Source organism: Lissotriton vulgaris, chromosome 10, assembly GCF_964263255.1.
Source record: "Lissotriton vulgaris chromosome 10, aLisVul1.2, whole genome shotgun sequence".
Taxonomy (NCBI): Eukaryota; Metazoa; Chordata; class Amphibia; order Caudata; family Salamandridae; genus Lissotriton; species Lissotriton vulgaris.
The window spans coordinates 20,300,616-20,326,091 of NC_141698.1; the positions used below are offsets into that span (position 1 = coordinate 20,300,616).

The 25,476-nt window shown below is 46.2% G+C and overlaps 1 protein-coding gene across 4 annotated transcripts in view; it reads left to right on the top strand.

The window, feature by feature from the left end:
- The window catches only part of LOC147684358 (uncharacterized), a 715,098-nt gene that overhangs the window by 298,871 nt on the left and 390,751 nt on the right, over positions 1-25,476 (top strand). For all 4 annotated transcript variants that reach the window (XM_086940263.1, XM_086940262.1, XM_086940260.1 and 1 more), the window contains exon 2: positions 16,763-19,602. In XM_086940263.1, coding sequence (XP_086796389.1) covers positions 16,828-19,602 — 2,775 coding nt within the window. In that variant the 5' untranslated portion in view covers positions 16,763-16,827. The remainder of the gene's footprint in view (positions 1-16,762; positions 19,603-25,476) is intronic.

Consider the following 25,476-nt stretch of genomic DNA (forward strand, 5'->3'; position numbering starts at 1 on the left):
CGTCGCACCCACGGTTCTTAGCTGTGCTGTAGAGGCAGGTAGAGGTCAGAGAGGGCAGGGAGTCCGGGTCTCATCGTGCCGGTCGGTCTGGTTCTGGAGGAAGGACGTTTCAGCAAACCGCAAGATACTTAGTTGGTGCCTGTTGATGCAGGGTGACTACTCCTTAGTCACAAGGGGGAAATCTTGAGAAGAAGTCTTGAGTTCCTTTCGTAGAAAGTAGTTTCAGGATTCAAAGATGATCTAATTTGGAAGGGTCCCCGCTCCTACCTTTATTCTAAAGAAAGGGGCTGGCACGCGACTAGGTCCTGCCCAGGGGTGGGACCAGAAAGGGGGGTGGTTACACCCCTCTCCCCTGTCCGGACTTTCCCCAGCTCAGGGGCTGGTGTGCCCCTGGAACTGGTTCAAGCCGGCAGATGCTTAGTGAGCACCGGGGGGCCACTTGCAGTCACCCTGTCTGGGATGGTGCTAGCACCGCCCCTGACAGGAAACCCTTTGTCCAAGCTCTCCTCGCTGGAAGGACTCCCAGCAGCAGGAGGTCAGACTTGTGTCTGTGGTGGCAGCATCCATTTTGTGATGCTGAGGCTCGAGTTAACTTTAACCGGGGTTCACAGTTATATACATGTCTTGTCCCTCTAGAAGGGTGGAATGCTAACCCCGTCGCCAGAATTGGCGAGGGGTTAGTATTCCAATTCGTATGACACCTTACTCGACATGTTTTGATAAAGCGATACCAAAGATAGCAAATAACCGCGAGGATTATAATGCACTTAAGAGTATATGGTACGCGTTATCATAGAACAGCTATTAGGACTTGGTTCCGCAAGCTGCAGACGGGCTCAGCTCATGCCAGAGCACCATCTCACATAATTCCTTGCACTCTGCCTTCAGGATTGTTAAGGCCTGCCATAGGAGTGACTGATAGGAATACATGTGTCCATTTTAGGGTTAGATATAGGTATACTATATCTAAAGCAAAGAGTGATTACACCACCTTGCCCCAGCTGTCGTGCAGCCAGTTGTGTCAGATTTAGATGGCCAGCCAGGGGTGGCATAATACATGCTGCAGCCCCTGGTAGGCCCTGGGTACACCTATGCCCTGGGTACAGGGACTGATAAGGTGGCCCAGTACCAATTGGTAAATGCACCTAAGGTACACGTGTCAATTTAGAGAGAGAGCAGTAGGCCTGGGGCCCTGAATAGCAGGATCCCAGGTCAACTAAGTCGAAAAACCAGCAAAACACCAGGCAAAAAAAGTTGGGGGTAACCATAGTCAGGTATCCACCCTCCTACACTCTGTACCTCGAATCACAAGACATACAGAAATGCTTGATTGCAAGGAACTTAACAGCTGTCCATCTCGCAGATGTTCTAATCGTTGAAGTGGACTCCCTCAGTTTAACTTTCCAATAAAATCATGACTGCATTCTAGGTTTAAAGTATTTTATTGAGCACAGCATACAAGGACAAACATACATCATCAAGGAGCGACTAGGTAGGGCGGGCAAAGCCTCGGCCCCGGCGAAGAACTATCAGGTGCAATTCGTGTGTGCCAGTCCAGTACAGTGTTACCTAGTATGCAGTGTCGCAGCATGAGGTGACATTTTTATTGCACACACCCCCCCAAAACCCCAAACTACCCAACTCACCTCCCCCCCCGCCCCGCCCACCCCCACCCTTCGTCCAGTGCACAGACCCTAATCAGAAAAAATACCAAAGCCATCCCCCACAGGGAAAGCGAATCTCATCAGTTCACGGGGCCGGAGTTGCCGGGCTCGTGAGTCGCAATAGGAGGAGGTATTTGGGACAGGTAAGTTCTTTAAATTCTGAAAGCAGTAAGGAATTAAATGGTTGCCAAAGCTCATTAAACTGCGCTATATCTCCCGCCGCTGTGAGCGACAATTTCTCCATGCCCAACACGTGCCACAATCTATGGAGCCTGCCAGTGATAGAGGGAGTAGTGGAAGTACTCCAGTGTATAAGGATGTTTTGGACAGCTGAACCCAGCGCGATGACTATTTGCCTACCCCTACGGGATCTGAGTGGGTACATCAGGCCATTTGGGAGTCCTAACAGGGTGTATGCTGGAAAGCGTGGTAGTTCAATGCCAAAGTTGGAATCAACCTCGTCCAGTACCTCCTTCCAGTAGTGTTCCAGGATTGGGCAGTCCCATAGAATGTGCGTAAGTGTTCCCCGGTGCCCGCACCCTTGCCAACATTTGTCCTCTTTGCTACGGTCAAATTTGTGAACCCGCTCCGGTGTATAGTACCAATAGGTGGAGACCTTAGTCAGCGTGTCAGTGAGACCCATGTGGTATGCCGAATGCCTCGCTCTATAGGATATGTGCTCCCATTCTTTAGCGCTCAATGTCCTTCCTAGCTCCCGCTCCCAGCGTTCCCTCCCCGGGTTATAGAGATGTGTTGAAGGCGGTTGTAGCAACCTATAGAGATCCGTAATCAATTTCGAATCAGATGTACGCGACAGTAGCCATTTCTCATACGGGAGGAAGAGCCTATCGGCTGTCTCTCGCACCTGTGGCTGAAGAGCCCAATGGCGAACTTGCATATAGCGGTGTCTCTCAGTCTCAGGGAGTGAAAACTCCTGGCGGAACTGCGGGAAGGGGATAACCCCTTCTGGGCCATACATGTAACACAGGGCCCTACACCCCGCCCGCCTCCATTGGGTGAACGCTCCTTGTTCCATTCCTGGGGTAAAGTCCGGGTTGTCCACCAACGGTGTGAGTGGCGACGGGAACGAGGTGAGGCCATACGCAGTGCTAGTGGCATCCCAGACCCGCAGGGGCACTTTTGTAACAAAAGAAGCGTATACGTTTTTGTGTCGGTGAGCCCGGCGTAGAAATGGGACTTCCTGCAGGGGTCTGCCCGCCACTGCCTGGTCCTGAAAGAGCCAGTGCTTATCGGACTCCCACCTACTCAATTCCACGAGATAACGCAACTGCGATGCTTGGAAATATTTACGGAAATCAGGCATTCCCAAACCTCCCGCTTCAGGGGCCAACAGTGAGAGGGCCCTGCGCATCCTAGGCTTTTTTCCCTGCCATATAAAGCGCGAGACAACCGTCTGTAGTTGCAGGATCTATCCGACCGGCGGCTGGAGCGGCAGGGCCTGGAACAAATAAAGCACTTGAGGCAGGACCGTCATTTTAACGGCAGCTATCCTGCCCAACCAGGAGAGGGTGTTGCGGTTCCATTGACCCAATTCATCCCTAATCTTTGCGCCCAAAGCCGTGTAGTTGGCCGATACCATGGCTGGCAAAGTGGGGGCTATCTGGATCCCCAGATAGGGTACCGCCTCTGATGACCAAACCATGGGGAATAGGTTCTGTAGATGGGCCCTAATGGTTGGCTCTAGGGAGATATCCAGAGCAACCGACTTTCCCACGATCATTTTGAACCCCGCGACCGCGCCAAAGGAGGCCAGCTCCTCGATGCATGCCGGCAGGGCCGTTCTGGGCTTGTCAAGCGACAAGATGACATCGTCAGCGTAGAGGCTTATAGCGTGTGTGAATCCTCCCATCCACACCCCCGTCACCGCCGGATTGTCGCGGACACGTGGGGCGAATGGCTCCATATAAAGCGCGAAGAGTAAGGGCGAGAGCGGGCATCCCTGTCTAGTGCCTCGTTCGATGTTAAAATCCCTAGAGTTATACCCATTCACGCGAACCATAGCGGTCGGTTGTTTGTAACAATTGAGGATCATGGAGCGGAACTTATCCCCAATGCCCGCCTTCATCAGAACTCGTTCCAGGTAAGGCCAGTGCACCCGGTCGAACGCCTTCTCCGTGTCCACCGCCAGCATTATTCTTTCCCTCGGGATCCGGAGGCTTTCTCTAGCAGGTGGACGATCCGTTTCGTGTTGTCAACCGTCTGCCTCCCCGGGACAAAACCAGCCTGATCAGGATCTATGAGACCGGGTAAGTGAGGGGCTAGTCGGGCGGCCAAGATTCCCGTGTATAATTTTAAATCAACATTCAAAAGAGATATCGGTCTATAAGATCCACAGTGTTTCGGGTCCTTCCCAGGTTTGGGGATAACAGTAATGGAGGCCCGTAGAAGATCAGGCGGGATGGCCCCCGGTTCAGCAAATGAGTTGAAAAGACGAGTAAGGATAGGGCCAGCGACGTACAAAACGTTTTGTAAAAGAGCGAAGTGTATCCATCCGGGCCTGGCACTTTGCCATGCTTAAGCCTGGCCATGGCAGAGATCACCTCCTCAATCTTGATATCCCGATTAAGGTGCTCCGCCTGCAAGGGATCGAGGGAAGGCAAGGAGACCGAATCCAAATAAGCGGCCATGGCCGTCTCATCCGGTGGCTCGCTGGTGTAGAGATCCGCGTAAAACCTGCGGAATACGGCTGCGATGTCAGCGTCTTCCGTCTGCACCATCCCCGTAGGGTCAGAGATCTCCTTCACCAGCTGGCGCTGGCGCGCTACTCAGAGCCTGTTGGCCAGCAATTTGCCGCAGCGGTCCCCCCCAGTGTAAAAGGTATGGCGCAGCCGAAGTGCAGCGTACTCCGCTCGGTCCAGGTCCAGGGCCGCCAGGAGCTTCCTCGCTTCCCTGAGCTGCCGCCAGATTCTGGGGGCCCCCGTCCGTCGATGTATCTGTTCGAGCTCACGAACCCTATTGGTGAGTTCCTCCCTTTTGGCCTGTCGCACTTTATTTTCGGCAGAGGAGATCGACAAAAATTCCCCCCGGAGGACTGCTTTCAAGGCTGCCCACTGTGTGGCCCGGGCGGTGTCAGAGTTGTCATTGTGAGTTAGATATTCCCAGATCGCGTCTTCAATGCGGTCCACCCCAACCTTCCTGTGCAACAGGGTGTCGCGGAGACGCCATGTTCTGGGAGGGCGAGCTGTCGGAGGCAGACACAACGTAGCATCGACCGGGGCATGATCCGATTGAGACAACACGCCCATATCCGACCCAGAGACCTGCTCTTGCACCGGAGACGTGACCAATAGGTGGTCTAGCCTCGCATACGTCTTGTGTGCGTGGGAATATTAAGAATAATCCCTGTCCATGGGGTGCATGTGTTGCCAAAGATCCAGGAGGTCTACCTCCACTAGCCGCGCCCTATAGCCGGCTGAGAACTCCCCGACTTGCGGGGAGCGCTGCGCCGACCTATCCATAGCGGAATCAAAAACCATGTTAAGGTCTCCCCCGAGAATAATGTGTCTATCTTGCGAGGCAGTGATATCCTCAACCGCCGATTGCAGAAAGCGTTCCTGCCGTTCATTAGGGCTGTACAGGGACCCGATCGTAAAAGTAAGACCCCCAATCCTAAACCGGTATGCCAACAGCCTGCCTTTCTGTTCGGTGAGCTTATGGAGGATCTCCCCTTTAAAGTGTCTGGCCACCAGTAATGCCACCCCCGCTGTCTTATTGGCACAGGAAGAAAAGAATTGGGACGGGAACTTATGGGAGCGCATTCTGTGTGTGTCCTGTGGCAGCAGGTGTGTCTCCTGAAGGAGACATATGTCCGCACATGTATTCTCCAGGAGAGAGAGCACTGCCCGCCGTTTGACAGGATTATTCAGACACCTGACGTTCAGGGTCACAACCTTAAAAGTGTCAGGAGGCATCGGAAAAGATGTGGAAGAAAGCGCGAAGACCCCGCTCAGTTATGGCGGTGTGTACAAGCACCCCCAACGGTACCAGAGGCTGCAAGGCGAAGAAGAGAGTGTAGATGTTTGCGCAGTTTCCCCGTTCAGGCAGACCAGGGTGTATGAAATTCGCTAGATTATCTAATATCCGCACAGTGCACTGGACGACCCACCCCCCCTTCCCAACTCCCAGATCCCCCCCCTCCTTCCACTCCTCCATCCCAACTTCCCAACCCCGACCCCCAACTGTAACCTCCCCAACGACCCTCTCTCCTCCCCCAACTTTTCCCAAGATTCCATTGTCCCAGTCCGGTCGTCAACGGACAAGTCTGCGAAAAGTTACTCAAGTGGACGTCCAGCCACTGCCCGCCCCCATAGCCACCCCCCCCCTCCCCGAGCCCCCAAACCTGCATTGTCACAATGGCTATGTCGATCTCCCCCCGGAGAATATTCAGGCCGTCAGAGCGACTTCAGTAGGCGCTGTGTTTTCAGCCACGTCTTGAACTGCATTGGCGATGTCCGCCCGGATAGTGGGTGAGTCCGGACGGGCAGAGGAGGCAGGAGACCTGCGTGCTGGGATCGATTGCCAACTGTCTCTGGTAGCACGCCATCGACGGGGAGTGGGAGTCGCGTCGTCCGTCGCGGTAATGCCAAGTACCCCGCAGGTGTCCTGGAGGGAGCGAAGTTGATGCAGAGTCCTGTTCCATCGGAAAATCCAGCGGAAAGGATGGCCCCATGAGTACTGCGTATTGTGCTCCCTCAGAAAGTCCGTAGCGATTTTGAACCCCTTACGCTTCTGTAGAGTTATTATCGAGAGGTCCTGATAGAGAGCAACCTGGTGCCCCGGAAGCGCAGGGAATGCTGCTGACGTGCTTCACGAATGATCCTCTCCTTCAGGGGAAAGTCCGGTAGGAAAGCCAATATGTCAGGAGGAGGCGCAGAGGCCCTGCGAGCCGGGCCCACCCTGTGAGCCCTGTCTATTCTGATGACAAAGTCATCCGGGTCTCCCAGTATCTCTCTGAAGAGTTCCCTGAGGTACCCAGCAGCGTCCTCGCCCTCGTCTCCGGATGGAATTCCCCAGACCCGTATGTTGTTGCGACGGGACCGGTTCTCGAGGTCTTCGTTATGCGACTGGAGGTCGAGTTGCTGATCCCGAAGGCGCAGTACCTCCTGCTGTAGCTGCGTAATCTCCTCGTCCCTGGAGTGACCGGCTTCTTCCATAGTGGCCACTCGCTCGCCAAGACCATCGACTTCTCTTCGCACCTCACGGACCTCCCCTGCAACTTCCTGCTTTAGCGTTTGGAAATTTTCCTGAAGCGAGCTGAATAGGGATTCGAGGAAGGATCTAGTCACTGGGGGTTCTCCCCCGCTGCCCCTTGGGAGCTGCTCGATTGGCCCGGTGATTGGTGCCCCCTTTCTTGTCTCGCTGGGCCTCTATTCAACATTTCAGGCAGTGTCCGGTCCCCCTTCCTGGTACCTCTGTTACCGGCCATATCGCCGGTGAGGGAGCGCGCTGTCGCCTGCCGAGCTCCGCAGGAAGCCTCACTCCTGATATCGGGCGTCTCAGACCCGGCTTGCCGTAGGTCCCGCTGATCAAACCGGTGGCTGGGTGGGTAACCCTCGCGTCGGAGGAGCTCCGGACTAGGCCCGATATCACGTGTGGGTCACTCCGGGGCCTCGAGCCAAAGTCCGTGCCCCAGCGGCAGATACACGTGCCCCCAATCAATTGTGGAGCCTGCTCTGTTCCTCTAATGGACCGTCGACGCTGGGGGGCCGCTGCAGTGGGGATCTCCGCTGGGCTGCACCTCCGGCCTCGCGTAGCGATCAGCGCCACATTCTCGGGCCAGTCTCCTACCCCCAGGCCTGGCCAGTCACACTCCCCCAGTCCATGTGGCAGTCAGCTGCGAAAGTTCCAAGTCCAACCTAATGGCCAGCTGCCGCCGTCGGGGGGGGGGGGGGGGGGGGGGGGGGACGGGTCTGCCCAGAAGGAGCCAGCCGCCTAGGTCTCACACGGTGGTCCTTGGCGACACACCGGGGCCCGGTCTCCCTCTTCTGGGCGCTGGGGCTCGGCGTCACTCCACCGGGCGCTGTACTCTGCCACAGGGAATTCCGCTCTGGCTCCGCGACAACCTCCGCTTCCGGAAGAAGCGCGCGTCAAGGGCGTGTACTGCTAGGCCTCATCCCCGGCCTCGCGTAGTTTCTTGCGTCGGCCTTCCGGTTCCCAGTTCCACACCTCGGGGCACCGGGCATCCGCACTCAGCTGCTCAGAGCCAGCCACAGAGACTCCAACTCCGGACCTCGGACGCGTCTCCGCCACCGGTGAAGCTTCGCTTCAGAGAGTGTGTTGCTGGGACTCAACCCCCGGTCTCGCGTGAAGATCCGACCCAGGGGGCCCCGGTTAACAGCCCATCGCCACCGAGCACTGGATATATGCACCGTTCCGTGCAGTACAGGGGTCCGCTGAGGCGAGTCCTGCCCCAACACTCCAGCCAGCCGCTCCACCGCAGGACCTCCCCGGACTGAGTCGGGCCTCGTGGCTGCGGCCCGCGTCTTCTCGCGGAGCCGGCACAACCTCCGCACACACTCCTCAAGCTCTCAGGCAGCGATTCTGAGGGCTACCAGCACCGCTGATGTCCTTGCAGGAAGATCTCACGATCCCTTAGCAGATCCCGGCCTTTTGGGGGGAGATCTGGAAATAAAGGCGGTCAAGGGGCTCGGGTTCACGGGAGCTCGCAGAGAGTGCGACCGCTCGCTCCGCCATCTTGGCCACGCCCCCATGACTGCATTCTAAACAACAGTCATTGAATAAAAATGTCCAAGACTGCAGAGATCCTCAAAGAGACTTATTTGCTGACACAAATAAGTCATGATATGACTCAAGATTCTACCAGCTAATATTGAACGCTAATGCTTTTTTGATAGACTGGTCAGAGAACTTTCTTTATACATTTCCTACAACCCCCCCCCCCCCCCCCCCCCCCCCCCCCCCAATACAGTCAGTTCTGATAAAGTGTTACTAGTCCAAGACCAAAATGACAATGATAGCACCGGAATTACCTTATCAGTGGTGGGTTCACGGTCTCTTTGACCCCATACGAACATCTGTACAGCAGAACATGCAGACACGCTTTCCTGTACAGGTTCAGGGCCAGATTATGCACCCCACCCACTCATCGTTGAACTTAGCGGCCAGGCTCCTGAATTTCTGCTATATGGTCATCTAGGTCTTCCATAAGACTGGAAAAACAATATACGAGAAGCTAAACGACCTTCCAACCAGAAAATCTTATGCCTTTAAGATGAAGAGGTTTTGCATTTGCTGTATTTAGAGCAGCTGCAATCGATTCTCATGTCAAGAAGCTGTATTAATACCTTACCTACTTGATCTGGAAAGGTCTGGTTTACAATTTTCTTCTTTTAAAGTACACCTTGCAGCTGTAACTGCCTATAGGAAATAAGATCTTCATCACAAACCTTTTTCTTTAGAATGCCCATTTGTAAAGGTTTTCTAGAAGGTATTAAAAAGGTATTTCCTCCTGTTAAGTCCCCCAGTCTTCTCCTCCTTGTGGGCTAAACATTGTTCTTTTTAGATTAATGACCCCTCAGCCCCCCTTGAACCCAAACATAAAGAATCTTTACTACATCTTACATGGAAAGCAGCTTTCTTAGTTTATATTTCCGCTGCACGCAAAGTCAGTGTGATTACTGGTTTATGCGCTAATGAACCATAAACAGTATTTCATATTAATAGAGTGGTAATGAGAACACAAGCTATTAGACAAATGGGTCACCTTTTTATAAATTATGGCCCAGTAAGAACAGGCTGACCTTCATCAAAGTGGTCCATTTCTAGATTGATAGTTTCCTGTATACTACTTTCATACCAGCTAGCTTAGAAGTCCCTACCTGGTAGAGCTAAAGCTCATTCCACATGGGCAAAAGCTGCTACTATAGCTCTTCTTAGAAATATTCCCATTTGTAGGGCTGCTACTTGGAGATCTGTTCATACTTTCACTAGACTCTATTGCCTGGATTCACACTCCAGAGCGGATACTCATGTAGGGCAGGCTTCTTTTAAAAACCTTTTCGGATGATCGCTGAAGCTGCTTTCTTGTCCGCTTATTTATGGGATTGGCTTGCTGTTCTGTTCAGTGCCTATGACTTGATGAGGATCCCCTGGAAGGGAAGGAAAGGTTACTCACCTGTAATCCTAGTTCTCTATCAGGCGAATCCTCACAAAGACATAAGCAACCCTACCACCTCCCCAAAAAGTACTACGGCTTTCAGCAATGTTTCACCCAGGATCCTCTTATATCTGTAAATAAATGACCTTACCTAACTGTCACCTCTGGGGCATCATGGGAGCAGGGTGTACTGTGAGGTTCTTAAATGTCCAATGCCAGTTTTGTTTCTCATATGCTTTGCATCATAGCCTATGGACTAACAATGTCAATGGGTGTAGTGACATATATACAGTGCGAGGAATTAATACATATACAAATATACAGGAATATTTTCAATTGCAAGATGCTGATTATCAACCGAGGATTCCTAAGAATATTGTGTGGATCGGCACTGTATATACGTCACTACAACCATTGAGCACAACTGCACAAAAGTCCCCCAAATTTTTTTTCCTTATGTCTCGATGACTGTCTTTTTCATGTAATGAAAACCTATCCTTTAATGTAGTTATTCGGATTTTTTTAAAGTATTTGTTATAATTTTATAATATAACAATTTGAACTTTATGTCATTGTCTTTTGAGGATTTATTTCTCAAATTGCATATGGTGTATCAGAGAGCTATTTTTGTTTGTCTACATATATGAGCATTGTTCAAGTTATCTGTCTTACCCAACAGAACCATTGTTTGTTTAACCATTGAATACCCAGGTTCTGAGGGACACAGGGTCACCCCGTTTTTGTTAAACAAACTGAAGTTGGGTATATATAACATTCATATTCCCCACATATGTGCAAATAGCAAAAAACAGTAAATCTTCCACCCAAAGACACCGAATAAAAAACAGTAAAACCAAACTAGTTAGTAAAACCAGCTGAAATCCAGTATAAATGAAGCTAAAAGTTCACGTAAAAAACCATCTACACATATAAAAGGAATAAAAAAAGCCATACATGGGAACTCCAGAATCAAAATGATGTGTTGTCCATCCACTGGTCCCAATGGATGCGACTCTGCAGCCTATGGCTTGATGTACAAAGTTTTCAATTTTAATAAAACTCTGCGTTGATAACATATTTATAAAAAATTGTACAAATCCTCCCCTGTATTCAATCCATTAGGCATTTTTGTGTCAAATTGCATGATGTAACGACTTTCCAGCAGTCTTAATTTTTATATCACCGTTTCCTCCTCTCAGTTCTTTTGGCACCGCATCTAATACAAAATAAGTTAGATCTTTAAGATTATTCTTATGTACAAGTTTAAAATGACGGGCCACAGGGTAGCTGGCGTCTGAATTGACAATAGCACGTAAGTGCTGTAAAATGCATGTAGAAACAGGTAACTTAGTACTGCCTATATATTTTAATTTGCAAGTGCATTCCAGAATATAAACCGCATACTCTGTTTTGCATGTAAATAAACCTCTCAGCTGGTATACATCTGTGGAAAATGCATCTTGAATTTCCCTTACATTAATTGCAAATTTGCACGCTCTACACGAGCTGCATTTGAAAAAAACCCTTTCTTTTTGTTAACCAATCACTTTTCGTTTTAATTTGGGTCTCCGGCATGGCCCTATCTAGGGCATCCCGCATGGATGGAGCTCTCCTGTAAGTAATACTTGGAGAGTCCTCAATTTCAGGTGCTAAAGTCATATCTGATTTTAAAATAGGCCAACTTTTGGCTATTATTTGTCTTACTTTTTTGTGTTGGGAGTTATATGTAGTTATTGACCTGATGGGAGCCTTTTTATTTGTTAATTCTATATTTGACCCTTCCAATATATCTGATTGGTTCTCATTTGTAGTTCGCCTGATTATAGGGGTATCCAATTTTAATAAAGATTTCTTGAGGTCCTCTATTTTATAACCTCTGGCTAAAAATCTCTGCACTGCTTCATCTAGGCATACCTTTAAAACATCACAATTGCTGCAAATTCTTTTGATCCTTAAAAATTCTCCATACGGTATACTTTTTATTAGGTGTCTAGGGTGGGTGCTACTTGCATGGAGGATCGAGTTTCCAGCCGTGGCCTTTCTATGTAATTTCGTGTTTATCTTATCATCTGCAATATAGATTTCCACGTCTAAAAACTCCACCCTTTCCTTGCTGATGTTGGCCGTAAACTTTAAATTTAAATAATTGACATTAATAGTATCAATGAACGCCTGTGCATATTCCACAGAGCCCTGCCAAAATACACACACATCATCGATAAAACGCCACCAAGCAACTACACTATCTGAGAAATGTTCCTCCAGGATGTGCTTTAAGACATGCTCCTTCCACCAGCCTACATGCAAGCATGCAAAACTGCGGGAGAAGCATGCCCTCATGGCCACCCCCCGGAGTTGTTGGTACACTGATGCTTTGAATAAGAAATAATTGTTTTTAAGACATATATCAATCATTTTGCAGTATCATTTTGTTGTGCTCATGGAATTTAATATCGCGTTTGGATAGATAATATTTCACTCCTGCCAAACCCTTTTCATGTTCTATACTCGTATATAAGGCACATATATCCATGACAATGAAACAGTAATGCTCACACCATACTATTTTGTTGAGTTTTTTGAGGAAATGTCCTGTGTCTTTGATATATGAGACAAGAGTTTCCACATAATTTCTGATAAAAAAGTCTACATATTTGGAAATGGGTTCCATTAAGCCTCCCTGTGCCGATATAATGGGACGCCCCGGCACTGGATGTATTTGCTTTTGCACTTTTGGTATGAAATATAATGTCAGAGTAATGGGATAATCCGTTTTTAAAAAGTTATACTCCTCTTTGTTGATAAGACCCATCTATTCAGGAAGTAAAAAAACACCAATAGCATCTTACATGCTGACAGCTTTCATCCACACTCTCTCATCAGAAGTATCCCCTACGGGGAATTTATACGGATGAAACATAACTGTTCGCAAGAAGAAAATGCTGAAAAAGAAATCGAGAACAGTGCCAACAGACTACGGAAAAGAGGTTACAGAGAAAGAGAATTACAAACATGTAAAAACAAAGTTGAGAAGAGATCACGCACTGAAATACTGATTCGGAAACCCAAAATTTCAGTCGCATCTGATCATGAGAATAACCAACAAGAGCCAAAATTGATTCTCTCATACAGTAAGGAGTCACATAAAATACGCTAAAGTGTACAAAAATATTGGCCACTCCTAACACAAGACCCGGACATGAAGAAACTAATAGGTACAGCTCCACTCATCACCTTCAGAAAAGCGCCTTCAATCACATATATACTTGTTCAAAGCCACTTTAATCAGAAAACGAAAACTCTAAGTTGGCTAGAAAAACAACAGAATGGCTTCACAAAATGTAACACCTGCAAAGCCTCTAAAATCGGAACGAATAAAAAGAACATCAGAGATCCAGAAGGAAGATTGATTGATATCACCAAAAAGAATCACATGCTCCACGAAATTTGTGGTATATGCTATCCAATGTAATTGTGGAATGCTATACATAATGAGCACCATCTGCATGTTGAAAAAGCGAATTCTGGAGCATATCAGAGCAGTAAAAAACCGAGACCTTTCATACGCAACTGCAAAACATGTCAGGGTGGCGACTGGCGCAATATGAACTATTATGCAATAGATACGGTGGAACAACATGAGAGACTAGGCGATCAGAGAAAGAAATTGCGACAGTTAGAATCTAAATACATAATACGATTGTTGACAAAAAGCCCTAGAGGCATGAACTTCGACGAAGAACTTTATGTCCATCTAGAATAAAACATTGCTACCTTACCTGAAATCTGTGCAATTTACAAATCCAAAACTGATGAATAAACTAATGCATTAAGAATGAAATAGATACCAACCAGTTGGGCTAGGTACTAAACCGAAACTGCCCCACAAAACTCATCTTCAGTCATATATAAATGATTTAAGGAATTATGTGCACTAAACAAGAAATTCCTCAGAACTGATTTCCCACTTCTGGTCAGAATATAATAGAATGTAAAATAATTTTTGAAAAGCTGTGAAAATTTGTAGTGACAATGATGTTAATTTCAAACCTTTAATAATGATTCTGTCTGTCACAGGTGATTTATGACAATGAACTATATATCCCAGAATTCATGGCATGTAGAAACAGGAAGTAGTATAAACAGTTGCAGGAAAGTAATGCCACCTACCGTGAGCAAGGCCGTAAGGCTAAAAACGCGTTGGTGTGTCGGACTGGGCAATGAATAAACCTTAAGCCCAAGTTGCTGTGTGCGGCGTCCTTTGTTAAAATAAATAATGTGTGTATATATATATATATATATATATATATATATATATATATATATATATATATATATATATATAATTTTAAAAGTGCTCTGGAATCCTTGCCCGTGAGTGCCTACGATTTTTGATGAGGATCCCCCTGGAAGAAATCTAGGATTACAGGTGTGTGTGTGTAGCTTTTCCTTGTGGAAATTCTACAGGCATGACTTGACAAATGCATTGCTTTCTTTTGCTTGCTCTATGCCATGTTGATTGCAGTACATAACAGGGGTTTGAAAATTAAGATGGTGCAGGCACAGTATGAGGGACAGTCACATTTGGGAGGATAGATTTATTGGGCATGCCTTGTAGTTGAGGCAGAGTGGGATTACTGAGATCAATTCAGGCTCTTCAAAAATCCAATGAGACTTGCTTTGTTACCTGGTGCGGTGCACTGCATCTGTGTGGAGGATTAATTTTGTGGTTCTTGCTCCATCCTAAGGATATTTTGAAGACATATAAACCATGTTTAGAGCATACTTAACTAGATATTAACGTTGAAGAAAATCCCTTTGTTTATAATGGGGATATGAGTAATTGAGGACTTTTACAATCTGATTTTACTCTATCTCACCTAGGTCTGTAAACACTTGGAACCATTAGATGGGCACACCCTACAGGTCTCCAAAGACCCCAGAGAAACAGGGCAATATAGAGAGATGTTCTAGCACCAACAGCTGCTGATCCTCCTGCAGATTAGTCAAGGACCCACGCAGACAATGGCTTTCTTTCTGTGCTGGCAGTGGCTGTGACAGGGGCTACCAGCATGGACCCGGTCTCTGCTTTGTAACTGAGGCAAGAGAGCATAGCCGTCTGTGAAAGGGGGGGGGGGGAAGGGGGCAGAGGGAGTCAGGACAGGCTGCCAATAATTGTATTTTTGCGTTTTATTAGAGAAAGGTGAGTGATTCTGAGAGGTCTGGGAAGGTGACAGGACTTCAGGTATTCCTTTTTTTTCAAATTAGTCAAAAAAGGATAGGAGAAATGCAAGAGGGAGCCAGAGACAGGGTTTTATTTTCTAATTGGATCGGACTGAGAAGGGGGCTAGGGAAAGGCGGGGCACATGGGGAAGGGCATTTTCTGTTTGGTGGACCCATAACATTTCCTTCAAGGTGCTGCCAATCCATTGGATCATAATAAAAAGGGTACCAAACTGAAACTGTGGATAGAAAGTTGTGAATAACAATGTGTTTCACCTCAGGGTTTTGAATAATGCTATAGACAACTCTTATTGTCTATGATGCCGTTTAGATTCCTTTACTAAAATGTAGTCCAGTTGTTGATGCCTACAAATGTATATTTGTTTACTTAACTTTCAAAAGGGTATGCCAATTGAGTCCTGTACATTTTGTAAGTCTAGTTTACAAAGGGCCGGATTTATATATTGGCGTTATGTATACTCAGTTACGATGGGAGTATACATACCACCAATATGAAGTTCTGCCTGCCTAACAGGCCTTCAGTTATGTCACGGTGGAGACTACTTTGTCTCTGCCGTGGCCAAACTTCTCCAAAAGCCATGTAGTCATATTTTACTGTTTCTTACCGCTAGGTAAAGCCTGGCGGTAAGAAACAGTAAAAGTTTTAAAGTCCTCCCCAACATGGGAAAAGACTCCCATGGCAGGGGGAACATTATATTTTTTCTTTTCTAAAAAGCAATCCAGTTTCGGGATTTTCTTTTTTAAAAGAAAAAAAGAATACTGTTTGCTGTAAGGCTACGTACACCCTGCCGATGCAACCCTGTATCAAAAATGAAAACTGCATTGACAGCAACCGCTGTGACAGCGGTTCCTTTCAATGCTGTTATAAATTACCGTCTGCTTGCCGGTCATTACCAAATTTGGCAGCCAGTCTGTCAGTCATGGGTCGGAGTCATTTAATCCTTGCCCATTTAGGAACAGTGGCCCACCCTCCCTGATGTAAATCAGGCCCAAAGATATGACGTGGTGAAAATAAGGAGGTGTAGTATTCTCAATCCAATATTGATTTCTTCTCCGCGCCCTTAATATAATTAGCTTTTCACTCATATTCTCTCTATTTTATTATGCCTCCCCACCACACGGGATCACATATGCTTTTTTTTGTACTTGATCTTTTGTCATTTATAATTAATTATGTCCCTTCATCTGGAGAAGTTTCTATGAACTAAATCCATTAAATTAATATTGCAAATATTAAATGATTAAAGATTTATTCTCAAGTTGTGTGCTCTGTCTAATTGGAAAGACTGGATCTAAAAATGTATATAGTAAATTAGGAGGTGCCCACACTTCTCATATTTCTGTTAACGTATTATCTTTTACCATATTCACAAATGTTTGCACCTGTGCAGATCTGAATATTCCTGAAGCGTACTTCAGATGCTGCTGTGCAAATGGAGTTGAATAACCTTTCTTTAAGTGACTCTTAAAGGGGCTACAAGCATCTTCAAAGTTGCTGTAGCATAATTCTTAATGAAATAAGGCAGCAAGTTTAAATCTGAAATAATCCAGACATCTTCTAATTTTCTCTAAATTTATGTTTGTGATTCAGGTCTCTAAATGTTCTAGCAAATATTTTAATATCTCCCTCCATCATAAGATGCTTGTAAATGTTATTAAACCTATTGCTTCATGGATCATTTTCCTTCTTATGTTATTTGTTACTGTACTCTTCTAGGTATTCTCTGGACCAAGGCACACCAAGACTTAGAAGCTTATGGTGCACCGCATTATGGATCTGGAATGGATAGTGCACATGTAATCACTGACGATGGAAAGGAATCCATACTGAGAGATGTGTCTCTGAGAAAGGGTCCAGATGTCCTATTACAGAAACCCAGCCTCGAGGCCGAGTCTGCAGATCGCTTAAATAACAACCAAGAACCTTTTAAAGAGGATATTTTGCAAAGTCCAGGTCCCTGTGCCTTTAAAGGTGACATGGAGGTGAAACAACTGTCTGATTCCAGAGATGCAAACCTATCAGGCAGTGAAGGAGATGATGAACGAGCTGCTGCAGAACATGACCACAGCTCAGATTTGAAAAGCGTGTCTGATGCTGAAGATGATTGGGGAGGCTCATTAGATGAAAATCAAGACTCTCTAAGTGACCGAAGTGATTTACTGGAGGAACTAGAGGACTTGGAAGCACAGAACGTACTGGAAGATGAGGGCCTTGAAGCAGATGACCAGGGGATCTGCGTAGATGATCAAGAAATTGCCGATGTTTCAGACGAAGATGCAGGTGAAGCAGAATCATTGCCAATTGGTGGTACCTTGTGCACACACCAGGAGAACTGCCCAAATGAAATTTCGTTTGTTGGTGGCACTACCAAGGAATATACTCAGTCAGCTGTAGAGAAATATGGATTGACGTATAAAAAGCCTAGTAAAAATGTAGAAGGGCATACAGAATACGGTTTGTCAACTTACCATGATTTACAAAGCAAATTGCCATCCCTTGTGACAAGAGAACAGGAAATTAAATTTGCATCAATCTGTGATTCGGGAGAATGCTTGTCCTCTGGCATAAATTATGAGCACAGTAGCTATGAGGAAGGTGCGCTGATGGCCAGAAAAAGCAAACTGTTTTCTTTTCTAGATGAAGAGGATACGATCATGTCTGTAAAAGAAGAAGATTACAAAACAGAGACTGGTGGCATGATTTTAATCAAGGAAAATGTTGGCAAGATTAATGTGAGTCTGCATCAAGAGGCACAACACGAGTACCCTGGAAATCCCACCAAAGGAGCCAGTGCATTGGTGGGTGCTGAGGCACCTTGTGATGTGTTGGGAAGTGTGGTAACACCTTTGAAAGAATTACTAAATGGCCGTCTTGTGCATCAACAAGAATCATCTGAAGATGTATTGTTAAAGCAAGCGTCTTTTCCTGGATGTTCAGAGATAAGTGAGCAGAAATATGAGGCAATGCAACAGGATGATTTCATGACTTCAGACATTCTAGTCTCAAGTGAAATCACAATTCATCAGGAAGGATTTGACTCTGGTGCAGAAGAAATAGATGTGAAAGTAAGTGACCAGTCTGAGGTTCAGTCTTTAAGTAGCCAGGATGAAGTATATCCGGCGAACTCTGAAACAGAGGAAGATGTAGACACTGAGGACAATCAAGGGCAGCAACATGGCGGTAGACTGTTTCACGCTGAAAGCATTTATTGCCCCCCAGGTGCAAGGAATTATGAGTATTGCGTAGAAGATAGTTATGACAGTGCTGAAGATAAAGTGGAAGCCAGAGACTACATGGTTGACAGGGGTCGCGACATCTCCGATAAACTGGACCCAGAAATCCTGCAACTTCTGGAATTGCACCTACTTAAACAGCAGCTTGTAGTAATTGAGGAAGAAGAGGAGGAGGAAGAAGAAAATGACTTTGATGGTTTCCATGTTAATGCAAACAAACTGCATTTTGAAAATTTTGGTCCTTCTAAAAAGATGGGCCATCTGCTGGATATGGTCTTAGAGGAACCTGAATTATTGGAGGAAAAGGAAGAAGAAGAGGATGAATTAAACGAAGTGCAGCTGGAACACACAACATCACCAAATGATGATGTAGAGGAGGAAACGCATTCTTTTGAGGAGGGCCTCCAGGTATTGAACAATAGGGACTTTGCAGAGGCACACTGTGAAGATGTTGACATTACAGCTACATTTGCTGACTTGGGTAGAGAAGAGTCGGATAGGATTCTTCAAATAACACTGCAACCCGTTGTAGGGACAGAGATTTCATTTGTTGAAGACCTCGGCTTCTGCAACGAAGAGGGGGGTCACAGGCAGCAAGACAATGAAGATTGTTACCATTATGACGAGGACTTGGACCACAAAGAGGCGCACATAGCCAGTAGCACAACAAATATTGCATTAAAAAATGGATTGGATGAGCACGAAAGCCTGAAAACTCCTAGGAATGGTGACCAACATTCAAAGCAAGATGTGCCCATCTCCCAAGCACTAGAACTGGAAAATAGATTACAGAGGAAAGCCGAGGATTCCCTTCATTTTAACCTGCATACAACTGACAAAGTGACAGAAATAGACTCTCATTTGTGTGGCACATTTTACCATGAGATGGACATCTGTAACACTGAAAGCTCAGTGAAAAAACAAAGCCTGGAAGGAAGCCAAACCACAGAGACCAAGAACATCATTTGCTTTGAAAATGTGCCGAAATCTTGTGGTTTGCGGGAATTAAGTTTGACTGTAGAGTGCAGAGAACTTGCATCTGAACATGTTAGTTGCCCGTTAGAACTGTCTGACGAGAAAGGGCACGTTGGCACTGGTACTTTCACACAAAATCATACAACTGAAGTAAGACACTCTAATCCCACTGCACTGGAACATTTGTCTACAGAGTCCCCATCTTATGATGACATGAAAAAACATTTATCACAAAAGAACACAGCCAATCCCCTGCCAGGGGCTAACCTATCAGAACATTTAGAGGCTGAAAGTGAACACGACAACTCTGAAAATGCAACTGAAGCAGCTATCCATGAGGATATTAAGGTAAGCTGCTTTTCTTCGTGAATAATTTAGATGGTAGCTTAAACATGGGTTGTATATATATTTTTTCTTTAGAAAAATGGCGTGCAATGCATTTTGCTTGGCAACAGATGAACTAAAAAAAAACAATATAACATCAACATGGATTCCAGAATTGAAATAATTGCTCATTTTCTTTAATAATGAAATAGACTTTTTTAAAATGTTGAAATTATTTTATATGTCAGTACTTTGCATTGAAGGTCTTCTACCAGCTAAATTCAGTAGTTATTTAGCTTTGTTTTTAGGCCTCGGCCTACGTCCCACGAAGTGGGCATGGCCTAAGAGTCCTTTTCTGAGGGCTTCGAAAATCGTACCTACCGAATTCCAGAAAGCTTGTGATTTTTGCTGGTTTTTTTTGCCAGCTGCATGGCAATTGGCCCTCGCATGTGTGTGTTTTTAAAAGAGAGCACGCATTAGGCCATAGGCGTTAGAGTTGCTCCGCCTAGTGCATATTCCGTGCGGACACGCGCATCAGAAGGGCATATTTCTTCAATTACCAGCTGTCAGGGGCGCGGTAATTGAAGACAGATGCTGGGCCCGCGTGCACCACTCTCCAGTTTGTTTTATTTCAGCTGTGTGTGCGCGCTTGCTGGCTCCCGGCCAAATCTTGTTTGTGTAGTGGAAAGCTGAGCACGATGACTGCGCGGCCACCCCCGTTGCACTCGCCCCAGGTCCCCCTTGCCTACGTAACATTTTTTTCTTGTACTGGAGAGTCTTGTCATTTATTGCAGTATTTTACCCCTACTTGTACTTTGTAATCTTGGCAATCGCCACACATCCCCTTTTCCTCCTGTACTGTACCGATTGCTACCTCTATATTTTCGCTGTCCACTCATCACTTTTCCCATGCGTCGTAGCGTTCCTTTAGTAATTTGTTAATTTGCAATGTTCCCATGTATCAGTTCTGGTCCTATTGTGAAGCGCTCTGACTCCTTCTTGTCAAGTCCGCGCAATCCCTTTTCCTCCTGTACTGTAATATAAAACGCAGCAGCTGCTTTGAAACTTATTACATTTTCATATAACGCCTGCAACCTCGGCTGAAAGCAATGGGCAGGATGTACCACTCAGTACGAGAAACGGCTGCAAGTTCGGCTGAAAGCTGTGGGCAGGATGTACCAGTCAGTACGAGAAAAATTATTTGAATGGAACATTGTCATCTAGTGTCTTAGAAAACAAAGTTATGATATCGAAGAGTTAGTTGTAAGAACTTAACACCCCTGTCCTTTACAATATATGGTACAGAGGTTTGCAAGAGCGCTGTGACGCCTTTCGGCTGTTTATTAGCGTTCCTTTTGTAATTTGTTAACCTGCAATGTTCCCATGTATCAGCTCTGCTCCTATTGTGAAGCGCTCTGACGCCTTCAGGCCAAGTCCGCGCAATCCCTTTTCCTCCTGTACTGTACCGATTGCTACCTCTATATCTATATTTTCGCTGTCCACTCTTATCAATTTTCCCATGCGTCCTAGCGTTCCTTTTGTAATTTGTTCACTTGCAATGTTCCCATGTATCAGCTCTGCTCCTATTTTGAAGCGCTCTGACGCCTTCCGGTCAAGTCAGCGCAATCTAAAACCCATAGAAACCCATTCCGTATCCTAGCTCCCCCGCGTTCGTTATTCCTGGTAATATTCTGAAAGCCACATACAGCTAAATTGGACAAACTAATAGTACTAGAAAAACTCTTCCCTTTCCTAATTGCAAAATGAGTGTCCGTGCAGAGTGCGTGTAGAGTGAGTGCCGGTGCAGAGTAAGTGCAAAGTGAGTGCAGGTGCAGAGTGTGTGCAAGTGCAGAATGACTGCAGAGTGAGTGTGACTGCAGAAATGACTGCATCGTGAGTGTGACTGCAGAGTGTCTGCAGAGTGAGTGTGATTGGAGAGTGAGTGTAGATTGAGTGCAGGTGCAGAGTGAGTGCAGGTGCAGAGTGAGTGCAGGTGCAGAGTGAGTGCAGAGTGAGTGCGAGTGTAGAATGACTGCAGAGTGAGCGTGACTGCAGAGTGAGTGTGACTGGAGAGTGACTGCAGAGTGAGTGTGACTGCAGAGTGCCTGCAGAGTGAGTGTGACTGCAGAGTGACAATGACTGCAGTGTGTGAGTGTGCAAGGTAAACAGTGTGTTAGTGTGCAGGGTGAACAGTGTGTAAGTGTGCAGGGTGCATATTGTGTGAGTATGCAGGATGAACAGTGTGTGACTATGCAGGGTGAACAGTGTGAGTGTGCAGGGAGAGCAGAGTATGAGTGTGTAGGGGCACTGTGTGAGTGTGCAGGAGACGAACACTCAAACTAAGTCCACCACACACATACATAAGTCCACACACAAACCACCACACCACACACACATACCACACCACACAACCAGCCTCTCATCACCACACACTCATCACCACTCACCACCACACACTCACCACCGCAAACTCACCCCCACAGACTCACCACCACACACTCACCACTACACACTCACCACTACACACTCACCACTACACACTCAACCACACACACAACCACACACCACCAGCTGTCAGTGCACGCTTTCACCAGGCGCAAACACCACCAGCCATCAATGTACGCTTTCATCAAGCACAAACACCACCAGGCATCAGTGCAGGCTTCCACCACGCACACAACACCAAATGTCAGTGCATGATTTCACCAAAAACACACACACACACACACCACCAGCCGTCAGTGCACACTTTCACCAGTCACACACAACACCAGCCGTCAGTGCATGCTTTCTCTAGGCGCACTCGCCACCAGCTGTTAGTGCACCCTTTCACCAAGCACACACACCACCAGCCATCTGTGCACGCTTTTAACAAGCACACACACCACCAGCCATCAGTGCACAATTTCTACAGGCACACACACCACCACCCATCAGTGCACACATCAATTGTTAACGCATCCACAATTAACTATTGTAGCAATCGCAATATGGTGCCCTTTACTTTTAAACATATTCTTCTAAAGGGAAGCATGCTCCATTCCTACTATTCCAATCCAACACACATATTTCCACTACACACCACATGCATACACTCCATAACACATGGCTAAAAGACATTGCCATTTACAATGCCATTAGCTCATACTCAAATCCGAGACCTATTGCATTTCTAATGCTTGTACTATGGTGTTACATTCTCTGAGCATCTTGCTATCAAAGGGATGATGTTCCAACGTGTGTGTCATTAAACACTCTCTTATAGGAAAGCTTTTTTGGGGAATCTGATTACTTTGAAAGATCTGTGAAACGAGCTTTTCTGGTAACATTTCTGTATTTAGTTTTTCAGTCCATTTGGAGGGTCACAGTTTTTTTATCAGTAGTTTATTTTTCGTACTCGCCCTTTTCTTCCTTTCCCTTTAGCTTTCTTTTTATACTAGCTTGTGCTTTGCATTTTTCCTGCTTCTGAGACCCTCATAGCATAGATCTGTTCAGTATAACTGCATGATTTTGCTCATTATTTCATTACTGATATTCATTATATATGTATCATTATATATGTAGTGCTTTAATATAGGTTGAAGGTGCATCACTAGCTCGTGTTATGTATACAGTACACTCAGGCAAATGTGCAGAAGACTTTCTCATGTTTAATTTTTCACACCTCACATCACAAAGGCTATTTCTTGCATGATAAAACTGAGAAATTGCACGTAAGTCGGATGTACAAGCATCCTAACAGAGAGGGTGTAGTGTCCACCTGGCAGCAGCATGTGCTGGCAGCAATATTAGCTGGTGCGTGTGTGGACTGTTAGTTCTATGTTGCAAGTATCGAGTAGTTATGTTCTATGGAATGTTGTTACTTATTTTTTTTTGTATTTGGAAAGATGATAAAAGACATAAGAGAGTGTACACCAAAATTCCAGGATTAACACAATATCACAGTATTACAAAATCTGTTGCATATCCAGGAAACAAAGAGGAAAAAGACAAGAGGGTAAGAAAAATTTAAGCATAGACATCAAGAGTACCCCCATTATTCTAACCATAATATCCATGTGCATTTAGTTAGTTACATCAACTTGGTTACAACTTTAGTTCTTTACAACTGCCGAGTTTGCTCTTTGGTCCTCTGAGGTTGTTTTTCAGCATTTTGCCACATGCCACTTTGCCCTTACTTTGCTTAGCTAGTATTTTGACTTGTTTTCTGGTGTATTGTGGTCCGCTTTGTGGACGACAGTTTGAGACTGCTGCAGCTACGGCCAATACCGTTGCTGGCTTCTGCTCGCCGCCACTGTACCTGGCTCGCTCGCGGAGCCTGGCAGATATGGGTGTAAAGCAGCTGGGCAGTGGGTGTTGTGCTGTGCCCAACTGCCCCTCAACAACTTCATGAGCAACTTGATCTGTCTTCACCTTCCTTCGCATCTTGGTGTGGGTGGGGGCGGCGGCCCCAGTGAGATAAGGGGAATGAGGTAAGTGGTTCAACGTCATCATCGCTGCTGCTTGCTACTGACCAAGGAGTACTCTTGTTGCTTTTACTGTTGGTGGTTCCCTGCCCACGTTACTGAGGCTATTGACTGCCATTGACTGCCTGTCTGCTTACCAACATCCCCCCCATCACCTGTACTACTTCTCATTAGACTGTCTGGGCCGAAAGCAAGGTAAGACCATATCAGGGCTGATCCAGAGGCACTTTTGTAGCTCCGAAAGCCATCAGAAGTTTGCACAAGGAAGCTTCAGCTCAGCCCCCATGGCCTCCATATTGGATTGTTTTTAATTTTAAGCACATTGTTTTCTGCCCCTTGTATAGTATCTGGGTTGGATTCTTGACTAACGGTATGGATTTTAGTTTAATACAAACACTGAGTACTGTAGGATCTAAAATTGTATAAGATGGGGAAGAAAAATCCAGTAGAAGGGGCACTGCCCAACACCCCAACTTTTACGTTTACCTCCGTAGATCGCATGCTCGGGAGGGCAATTAGGGTAGTTAGGACCGAGATAGCACTCTCAGAGAGGAGGTTGTTGCTAAGTTCAGGATCCCCTCCTCAGGTCTCACATACGACTGTAGAACCCCACTTGGACCCTTATCCAGAAGCCGTTACATCCCAGGGTTTTGATGCTTAGCTCTACCCCAGAAATATTATTTGAGGCACAGCTAACAGTCCCAAGTGCATAGATCGATAACTTCTTGGGACTCACTAACCCCCAATTCCCTATTATAAAATCCAAAAGGATAACTCGCAGAAAACAGACCACTAGGAGAGGGAAAGCTCTGGTCTCCGAGTCTCCCAAACACCCAACTCTACAACTAGATAAATCTTCACAGGGTAACAACCTGCTTTCCCTGCCCCAGCCGCCGCAGCAATTGAGGGTTCTCACGAGCTGCCCTCACAGCTTATGTCTAAACAACTGAAAAGGTGTGTAGATAGATTCAGGGATATAATAAAGGCAGAGCTAGCCCCCTTAGTGGCTCACCTTGACATGTTGGGTACCAAAATAGAGTACTTAAAAGCTCCATCCCCCCAGCAATAGGTAATAGACCTCTTCCCGCCACCGGGTCGACACGCCAAACTGTAATGCAGCTGCAAGATAGGTCTGTTCTACCCTAAAAAAATGTCCAGCTCGGCCAGGGGGCAAGTTATAGGTGTAACCAGGGTGCAGCAGATAGATAGTAGGAAAAGGCTAAATTCACCAACTTACTTAACAAAAGCTTCACTATGTATGTGATCCATTGTGTGTGTTGAGTCGATTTGCACTCAGGTTATATTGAGCTGTTATGTTTGTTCTAGTTGATTCAATGCCCATTAGATTCCCAATGTTAGACTAATGTTCTTATTTGTTACCTTTGCCTCAAATTGTAAAGCGCTATGATATCCTTCGGGATCAAGTTTGCGC